Genomic DNA, 10,503 nt, shown 5'->3' with positions numbered 1-10,503 from the left:
TTTTGTTTGAATAAAAATAATAATTATGTGAAATTAATTTAATTGATACCGTGTAATTTTTAATAATTGATAACAGTTACAAATTTACGACGTTTCCATTTTCAAGCGACTAAAAACATTTGTATAACAATGTCTACATTTGGTCAATTGGATGGTAATTGATTATTTTGATAATTTGATAATGATTTTAGGTGAGGTAATGATATGATTCGATTGCAATAAAGTGGTATATCAATACATTCTATTTTTAAAATTGATTTACATAGCCCGGGTATAAAGAGAATGAGGCGGTAAAAAGGAGAGATAAGAAGATATTTGAAAAGCTGATATTCATTCATTGGTTTGAAATGTTGAGATGCATAACATTAATTGTAATATGGTCTATAACAATGCCACGTGTACTTTATAATAGAGAGGGATTGAATTGTTTATATTGTAGATTTTTTTGGGGGCTAATGAATTCCTAATTTGTTTGATGGGACCCAAATTTCGCACTTATTTTTTAGAGCATAGAACGATCGCCCTACTCGTCTTGCCTCAGATACGGCCCTTCATCCATTCCTACCAAATATTGTGTTTAACCACTCTTCCTAGATCAAATTTTCAAAATCATACTAAATGGGTTCAGAAATTAAATGATACTCAATATAAAAGAAATTAAAAAACAGGGTAAGTGTATATTTAGTATAGATTATAGATGGAGTATGAATAACAACTTCCAGAGTAAAGTTTTTCAGGCCCATAAGTAGAGCCCAGAGTATTAACATTTGCGGGTCTAAGAACCCGATAGATTCAGCGAAGTGGCTTCTTTTCAATTTTCTCTTCCATTTCCCCCAATCACCGAGATCTTCGTTGATAAACCTTAAGATTCGAAAAGTAATCAAAATTTGAAGAAATATACATCAAAATGGTGCGCATTCTCTTTCTCTTGTTTTCATTTTTCGTTTTGTGGAATGAAATTATCATGATTAGGGTTTTTGGTTTAGAGTCTTTTTTTTCGTGAATATTATTTTTTTCTTCCGATTCATGTTTCTGTTGTTGTAATAATGTTACACAGTTTTCGCTATTGTGAGTGATGAATATGTTCTGTAGTGTTTAGTTTTGAAGCTAAACTATTATCAATTTGACACTGTTACTGAAAAAATACGTCATTTATCAATTTACTCCTTTTTGGATTTAGGAATCAAATTGATGAATTATAGATACATTCTTCACTGACTCGATTAATGTTTAATTCTTGATTTTGTTATGTTTATTTATGTTGTAATGTTGATTGTTATAGTATTGTACCATAGGAATTTAGGAAGGAAGAATGGATATAAAACTGATACATGATTATGACCATATATATTTTTTAAGTTATATCCTATGAAGCACGGAGACTGACAACGGACACAACATAAGCACCGACACTGCTAATAATTTGAGAAAATCACATAATTTTTTGTAATTATATGTGTTGGTGTTGTGTCGGTTTCAGACACGAAACATGTCCGACACCAAGACACGCATTATCCGAGGAGTGTCCGTGGCTTCATAGGTTATATGGCATGACAATAGATAGGGTATTGCAAATGAAATTGTATGTAAGATTTTAATGTGACGTTGCAAAAGTCTGCATTAGTTTTTATAGGCACCAAAGTATTGTTACTTACCTAATTTGTGTAGTATTCAACTCCAAACTACTATTGTTACAAACGTTTAAATAAAAATTGGAAGGATTTGGGGTGGCAGTATCCTTTTGTGCTTGTTGATTGTCTGACATTGGTATATAGTGCTTCCCTGAATGAAATTCTCACATACACACACTCATGGCAGAAACTTGTCATTTTAATAGATTTTAAATGTCTGGGTGATGGGGGGAGGGGATTTATAGTTATCCGTAGTGCAAATTCTGGATTATGTTTTGGTCCACGTCTCCAACAACATATATATGTTCGATGAATTATTTATTTACACCAAGCATGTACATAACTCTAAATCCTTTTTTGAAACAGGAAAAAATCGTCTCTGGTTCTTCAACGATTTCATTGCTTCAGAAATTTCTGAAAAAATCACCATCCTCAAGATCTGTCGCTGCTTTTCACCCTTTACAAACACCAAACCCCGTCATTCCTCTTAATCAAGAACACAATTTACCCACCGAAACCCTCCCAACAAACCCAATATTAACACATCAATTTGTTGGGTCCTCAAGTTCAACATTGATCTTCCCTAGTTTTCCGTTTGGGTTTGCTTCAAAACCCATTTTTGAAAATGGGTTTCTTTCCCATGTGTCAGATGATGCTGAGTTGGATGATGCTCGAACCCTTTGGGCTGATAGCGTGAAGAAGAAGCGGAAGAAGAAGATGAACAAACATAAGTATCAGAAGCTTAGGAAGCGTATGAGGAGACAAACTTAGATGAATGTTCTCAATTGTTGACAAGGCTAATGAATTATGATTTGGTTTTTCTGTGACCAAAAGAAACTCTGATATTGATTGTTTCAGTTAGTTTATAATGGAGGAAAAAACAATCGAGGAAAGTGGAATGATGTTTTAAATTTACTTGGATTCCAATTGTTTTGGTTTTTTGTTTTTGCCTGTAATAACCGCCGTTTCTTGATGATCTTTGACTTGAGATTGTAATGCCCATGAAAGAGCAAAAATAGGAAAGATAGCCGTAGAAGAATGTGAATTACTTGAGAAATTTTTTAGGCCATGATGGAGGAACAGAGTCTAGAGTAACATTTTGATTTTATAATCTCCATGCCATGGGGAGAGTGAAGAACATGAGAGGTAGAGATATCACTTTTCCCATTTATTGTTTTCATTAGAAATAAAGAAAAACCTTGTATGTTCGGTAATGTCATATCAAATCTGGAATGATTATTATCTTATTATTATTATTTTATCCTCGATGCACTTGAAAAAAAATGAATAATATCACTTTCTTGATGTTAATTGTTGGAAAATGGGGAAATAATAAAAATAAGAGATGATTGGCTGTAAGCAAAGATCAATGATGGTTTTGAGTGTGCTGTATTGCAATCTATGTGGCCTTCTGTTTTTCTTACACTAAACAATTTTAAGCGTGATCATATAAGATGGACAACATAAATTTTACCTCTACTGTTGATAACGGAGGCATGTTATAGAAGGAACAAAAACATAACTGTTTGACTAATAATCCCTCCGTCCCTTACTGTAACCCCCTTTGCTTTTTTCACATTTCTTAAGAAAAGTTGTCGGTGTAATTAATGTGTCTGTTTTGTGTATTAATATTACCAAATTGTCCTTTGTTTGTATGTGTAATAAATTTGACTATTCGTATTTCAAGACAAATTAGTAGTATTAATTAGGAGTATGTTTAGAAAAAAAGTAATAAATGCATCTAATATTTTGAAAAGGAGTTTATATTTAAGGACAAAAATAAAATCAAATGGGTGTTTAGATATAGGGACGGAGGGAGTATCATAATTTGAGGAGAATAATATTGCTCATTCGCCGGTTGCACTGCACCTCAGTTTGCCAACTCCTTCGTGATTGCTAATGGTAGAAATGAGTTGATTAAAAGTCACTCCGAAAAAGGCTAATTGGTAAACGTAGAATTAGTTAAGAATTGGTAAATGTAAGGCTAATTGTAAGTTATCGCCTCTATATATTGCTTGCTAAACTATGGATGTCAATTTTCACCTTGTGGTTGAGCTAATTGGTGATTCTAAAATGACATAAAAGTATATTTTTAATATTAATTTTTTAGTTAAGATAATGGTGATGAAAATGAGAGGAAAAAATGATATGTTATAAACTATAGATTCAAACAACGATGAGGTAGCATCTAAAAAATGCTATGAACTCGTTTATACGTTATAAGCTATCTGCTAAATAACTTCATGCAAAACATGAGGGGGTGTACAATAAATTAGGAGCGTGTGATTAATAACATCCATTTGTCTTTATATACGGCCCATAATGAGAGTCCAAAGTATCATAGACCCGCCTTAGAAACCGACTCAGACCAGATAATCAAAATATTCGGACCCAGGAATCACGATTTTGTTTTTCATTCATTCATTCATCCAACAAAACTTTCTCAATCAGATTCAATTCTTCATCGATCAATCTTCTTCTGATTCACGTACTAATCAAAATTTGAACAACCTTACATCAAAATCAAAATGGTGCGTATTCTCTTTCTCTTTTTAATTTTTTTTCGTTTTGTTGCATCAAATTTATCAGAATTAGGGTTAAGGATCAAATTGATGGATGATATATTCTTCATGAATGGACTCAATTAATGGTAAATTCTAGTTTTGATTATGGTTTCATGGATGATCAAATTGATGGATGTTTTATGTTGATTGTGGAGGAGCTTGGAGTAAATTTGTGGGATGTGTAATTCAGGAAAGCTGAATGTTTTGCAGAATAAAAAATTTAGAATATCGAATACGTAGAATTAGAATATGGGGAAATTTTATAAGTTATACGACATGGCAGTATTGCATATAAATTTCACAACAACAAAGAATTCATGGCCATCACAACCCATAAAAGCTCTTTCCTTCAATGCCCCAATACATGGTTTTAAAAGATAGATTATGTTGCTTGATTATGGGGTGAGTGGCGCTAGGAGAGTGTTGAAGAATTTGACGGTAGTAATACACACACTCACGGCATCAACATGTCATTCTAGTAGATTTTAAATGCCTGGGTGGGGAGGGAGTAGGGAATGCAAATTATTAAAATGCAATTTTGTACATGTTTGATACATGTAATATGAGTACTTATGGATATCTTGGCTAAAGTGTTTAATTTCTATTGTCGGACCCTGATCTTTGTCTCTATGTGGAGAAAAAAAAAATATGTAACTTGTATGTATTTGATGTGGTATTTGTTACTTTATTTTTCCAATAAACTTAACTTGCATTTGTTGTATTTCTACAGTCGTCCCTTGCAGCTGCTAGAGCAGATAACTTTTACTTTCCTCCAGAATGGGATCCAAGCCAGGTATATTTGCGTACAACAAGTCTTTTCTGTTAAATTATTTACTATTTAGTGCAGAGATCTTACACTATATTTCCTCCTTTCAGGGTTCTCTGAACAAGTTTCATGGTCAACATGCCTTGAGAGAGAGAGCAAGGAAGTTAGATCAGGGTATCTTGATTATAAGGTAAGTGATTCATTTTAACAGCAGCTACTAAGCGACAGTGTGGCCATTAATCCATTTGTCTTCATAACTCATTATGAAAGTTCAGTTTCCTACCGTAAATCCTTTATTCTCTGTAATATGCTAAATGAAACAATGTGGATGATGTTCATTTTGTACCTAGAATAGTCAGAAATGAGTTGAAGCTTAATCATATCTAAAAAGTATTTGATATGTTTCATGATTTATGAATTCTGACCAATTTAATGATCCATTATGATCGAAAGGGATAGTCTACTTTATGTAGGGGTGCTACTTACTGGCGTGTTATATGGTTTGTGTATTTCACTGCATGCTTTAATTTAACTTCGTGTGTACACTTGAAAGAGCTGAACCAGCTGGCCTCCTTTTCCAATCTGGGCTATTTTATTTTATTACCTTTTATTCCATATTATCTAATGACCATTCTTTCAGGTTTGAGATGCCTTATAATATATGGTGCGGAGGATGCAATTCTATGATTGCAAAGGGTGTCCGGTTCAATGCAGAGAAGAAGCAAGTTGGGAATTACTACTCTACGAAGGTATGTTGAAGTAGAGTGTGAAGCATCTAATGTTTATTTTGGCTACAGCGACAAATTATTTTTTCATTTTTTTAAACAAAGGCAGGTATAGAAGCACCTGCTCATGTGAACAAACTTGTTTAATATATTTGTATGCAGTAATTAATTTTTAATCAATGACAGTTTAAAATCTTGCAATATTAATAACTTACCATGACAAACTTTTTTCAACTTTCTGAAAAAACTTGCTTCAAATTTAAAATTTCAAACACAACCAGTTATAGTCTAATAGTGATTTATATACATTCCTTACATATTATTTTCAAGTGTTAATGCACTGTTTTCGACTTTCTGAAAAAACTTGCTTCAAATTTAAAATTTCAAACACAACCAGTTATAGTCTAATAGTGATTTATATACATTCCTTACATATTATTTTCAAGTGTTAATGCACTGCATTATCTTGGGACCAATCTAAATAGTGTGGTTCAATGTGTCTTGTTTACTAATCATTAACGTGTTTATCTGGATACATGCAGATATGGAGCTTTACCATGAAAGCTGCATGCTGTAGACAGGAGATCACCATTCAAACTGATCCAAAGAACTGTGAGTATGTGATCATCAGTGGGGCTCAGAAAAAAACTGAGGATTTTGATGTTGAGGATGCAGAAACTTTCGAGTTACCTGCTGATGAAGGTGTGCATGATGCAAATTTTTTTTTTTTCTTTCTGTTATTTATATGTACATATATTGATTTGGTGCACAGTTACCCCAGTAGTTTGAGACATGCTATTGCATCTTTCAATTGGCAAGTTTGCCTTTGAACCTTTGGGTCCAACAGCTGTTTTCTATGGATTATGTCCCTTTAACAAGTTTAATGCTTTTTTACCTAGCATTGCAACTGTGCTTAAGTGTAGTAACTGATTCACTATCGTGGATGTTAGCTAACTTCATTAATTTTAAAATTTGTGTTACAGAGAGAGGGAAGCTTGCTGATCCATTTTACCGCCTTGAACACCAGGAGGAAGATTTGAAAAAAAAGAAACAGGCTGAACCAGTGCTTGTGCGTCTCCAGCGAATGTCTGATGCCAGACATTCGGAAGACTATGCCCTAAATAAAAATCTCCGGGCCAAACTTAGAGTATGTTACTTGCTCATGTAGTTTGATCTTGTTTATTTATTCGTTCAATTTTGCTTTAATATTTTCCCCCTTTTCCCTATTTTCTTAGAGTCAAAAGAAAAGAGTTGCTGAAGAAGAAGCTGCATCTAGGAAAAGGGGCCTTGGGATTCGACTGCTTCCAGCTTCAGAACAAGATGCTGCCGCAGCAGCGAAAGTGAAGTTCTCTAGTAAGTTTGACAAAAATAGGAAGGACAAGCGGGCATTGATCAATGCTGCTCCCATATTCCCTGGATTGCCCGTCTCATCCATGTCTGGTAAGAGAAGGCTGGAGCTAGAGTCTAAAAGAAGAAAAATTTCTGCAAGCGCAGCATCTAGCCTTTTGGCTGGAGGGTATAAACCGTCATCTTGGTCACAGGGAGCTGTTCTGTCAAGCAGGCAAAAGGGAGCTTCCATGAATGCAAGACACTAGAAAGCTTAAAAATGTCAACAGAGTTTGTCAGTCACCTTTGATTTTGGCTTATTTACTCTTGATTGTACATAGAAATTGCTTGATAAGGTTCTTTATAATGCAGTTTTTTTGGGAGCTTAATATAGATGGAAGTATATGTAATAATGTTGTATTCTTAATGTAAGCCATATATAATGTGTGATGGAAGAGTTTAATTTCCACTTCGACAAAGTTGAATTCTTAGTTATTCATTTGTGGGTTAGACACCGGAAAAGTCCCGTTTTCATGTAGCTGGATTGTGCCCGGTTCTTTATCACCGAAATCTTCATAATTCATTTCGATTTGATGAAAAATCATTGAGTATTCAGTAATAGTATCATCTGATTCCAGCGCAGATTCTGTCTTTGCTGGGATGTGAAAATTTGCATGGTACTTTGATGAGCTATCACGATCTCTGAAACTTCTTTCATTTATTTATCCATCTAATTCTCATTACAGAAATATGGTCCTGATCTCTTTAAGTTAGCTCTTTAAATGTCCTTGATATTACTATTTAATCGATCTATTTGATCCATGGGAGCAAGCTTCAGTTCATATTTGGTTTTCTTGATCCATGTGACTAATGTAGTTCAAAAGTGTGACTAAAATGTTGAGTTACTCCTGTTTTGCTATTTCAACAACACGGTTAGAGTTACATCAAGTATTATGTATGTATCTGTTTTGATATTTCAGTTTTAATTTTTTCTACTAATATTTTCATAAGTTTTTATTTAAATTGATGTTGTTTGTATGCCGCATATGTTATGCCAATGTGGGCAAAATGTGGACAAAAAGATGCCAAGAAATAAACAAATTCGATCGATTTCAACTTCAGTGTATATTGGGAAAATCTTCCCCTTAAATTTTTTTTTTTTTACTGCAAACATTCTCAGACTTGACTTCAAATAAATTCGATTTGATTAAGTATATAATAAGAAATAAAGAATTATTACTATTGGTATAATATAAATTTTTTTGAAGAAACTAAAATGAAATTTATTCAAAACGTAAAGAATCTCATCTAGCACAAGGAATGCTCGGCTAGGATACTAGAACGGCTTATAATATGACATGAAGTTGATTTCTTTTGACCAAATGAGATGGAGTTGATACTAATACATAATCATCTAATCTTTTGAGAGACTTGGAGAGTGTCACGTTTGAATTGACTCATTGGTCTTAGTCTAAGAATTAGCCGAAAGTGTAAATGAAAGATGGAAACGTAGATGTGGATATAAGAAAGATTGAAGTTAACAACTTAAGTCAATGGTACACATAAAAAGAATGAATTCATATTTAACTTTCACAAATTAGTGGAAATTAGTTTATATATTTTTTATACGCACATTTACTACACAATCCATTAAGAACCTGGTCTTGATTGGTGGTAAAAATTAACTTATTTTAATCTTATCTTGATTATTTATTGGTAATGTATGGCCAGAAACTTTTCAGTTATATATATTGCACGTTATGCTGGTTGCATATATATTAGTATATAGAAACATCCATTTGGATTTTGGACCACATGGATCCTCTATGGAATTATCAATATTCAATTGCTATCTGTTGAATCTGATCAAAAGTAGACATGCAATATAATGAGTACTATAAAATATTTAATTGTCTAGAATATTATTATTAATCTTTGGTATATAATAACTATATAGAGGTGTCTAAAAAAAACTATACAGAGTAGTTCGATCAGAATCAGAGGATCTAGCCAGCTAGAGTTGGTTGATATAATTAACTTTTTGTGTGATAATTGTACATTTATCAGCACCTTCAAAAATAAATTGTACATTTATCGGTTAAAAAAAATCTTATTAAGTACTTGTTGATATTTTCATTCATGTGTAATTTTCATATTTTAATTATGAGAAAATCAAACTAAATAATTTGTATATTTCTAAAATGAATTAACTTCAAAATTGTGATTGCAAAGAAATTTCATGAAGTCCTCGTTGATTATTATATTTTTTATAGGTAAAAAATATAGGCTTAATTACATTTTTGGTCCTCGTGTTTTGGCCTACTCACGAAACTGGTCCTGCCCTTTTAAAACAGAACAAAATCGTCCTTCAATTATCATTTTTGTTGCATTTTTCGTCCTACCTCCTATTTTCAAACTCCAGAAACGCAGAGAAATGGCAGTTTTAGGCAGTTTTAGACCTACCCCTATGCTCAACCATGAAATCAACAAGGAATAAAGCATGTGGGTACAAGGAATCCACTCTATTCAGCACACTAACCAAAAAAAACCCTAATTTGAAACATATCTTAGAAATTAGGGTTTTTTTTTTGTTAGTGTGTTGAATAAAGTGGATTCTTTGTACCCACATGCTTTATTCCTTATTTATTTCATGGTTGAGCATATGGGGTAGGTCTAAAACTGTTATTTCTCTGCGTTTTTGCAGAATAAAATGGGGGGTAGGACGAAAAATGCAACAAAAATGATAACTGAAGGACAATTTTGTTATGTTTTAAAAGGGCAGGACCAGTTTCGTGAGTAGGTCAAAACACGAGGACCAAAAGTGTAATTAAGACAAAAATATATATGTTGATCAAAACCCCTAACCACTCAAAAGGGAATGTGTCGAGTTGCACAACTCCTAACCAAAATATTAAAAAAAAAAAATGATGAACAATGACACATAACATTATCTCCCAAGATGAAAGAAATCAATAGTTGAAAGCCAGTAGAAAACAAAGACTTCACTATTGATAGTTTTTTTTTGTTGAAATGTTCACAATAGATAGTTGAAATAAACAATCATGGTCGTATATATAAAATCAATGTCTCTCTGATAATAGTTTTTTTTTTTTTAAAGGTTCACTATAGATAGTTGAAATAAACAATCATGGTCGTATATATAAAATCAATGTCTCTCTGATAAAATGAGAATTATTCAACTTGCTTAGTTCCCATCGATCTCCTATGGTCACAAGACACCATGCTACTAATTGAGTGTTATGGCGACAAACTAATTGGAAGCCACATTAAATTATGACTTACACATGCCTATACACAAAACAAGATTGCCGTAGAAGCTCCACTTTGACATATCATTACCATTTGAAAACACCTCATCATTTTGCATTGCAGATCTTCTTAATCACCTAACATACTCAATACCTAAGTTTATAATTTAAATGAATTATAGTTGTTTGCTTGCTAAATATTTTATTGAGATCAAATGCAAA

General features: G+C 32.8%; 2 protein-coding genes across 3 annotated transcripts; both read left to right on the top strand.

Annotated features, from left to right (window-relative positions):
- Window positions 1–752: 752 nt before the first annotated feature.
- On the top strand, window positions 753–2,558 carry LOC146957950 (uncharacterized). Its single transcript, XM_085739615.1, has 2 exons — window positions 753–910; window positions 1,998–2,558. Exons 1-2 carry the CDS (start codon window positions 908–910, stop codon window positions 2,400–2,402), a joined length of 408 nt encoding a protein of 135 aa, XP_085595741.1. The 5' UTR covers window positions 753–907; the 3' UTR covers window positions 2,403–2,558.
- A 1,469-nt stretch (window positions 2,559–4,027) lies between these two features.
- On the top strand, window positions 4,028–7,491 carry LOC146957949 (coiled-coil protein (DUF572)). Of its 2 annotated transcripts, none has more exons than XM_085739614.1 (7): window positions 4,028–4,155; window positions 4,925–4,988; window positions 5,072–5,151; window positions 5,602–5,710; window positions 6,229–6,388; window positions 6,670–6,833; window positions 6,922–7,491. In XM_085739614.1, coding segments are annotated over exons 1-7 (939 nt in total). In that variant the 5' UTR covers window positions 4,028–4,153; the 3' UTR covers window positions 7,282–7,491. The 2 variants fall into 2 exon arrangements, with proteins under 2 accessions (XP_085595740.1, XP_085595739.1); XM_085739613.1 differs by having other exon boundaries at window positions 4,028–4,162; window positions 4,926–4,988.
- The last annotated feature ends 3,012 nt before the right edge of the window (window positions 7,492–10,503 follow it).

Source organism: Medicago sativa, chromosome 1 (assembly GCF_051527215.1).
Source record: "Medicago sativa cultivar Bolivia chromosome 1, Bolivia_mono, whole genome shotgun sequence".
NCBI classification, from domain to species: Eukaryota; Viridiplantae; Streptophyta; class Magnoliopsida; order Fabales; family Fabaceae; genus Medicago; species Medicago sativa.
This window is presented reverse-complemented; position numbering and strand designations above follow the sequence as displayed.

Bases quoted from the DNA above. Each gene is read 5' to 3' on its own strand.
- LOC146957949 (XM_085739614.1), top strand. The intron at 5,152-5,601 runs GTAAGTGATTCA...CCATTCTTTCAG, and splicing joins CAGGGTATCTTGATTATAAG to GTTTGAGATGCCTTATAATA. The intron at 5,711-6,228 runs GTATGTTGAAGT...GGATACATGCAG, and splicing joins GGAATTACTACTCTACGAAG to ATATGGAGCTTTACCATGAA.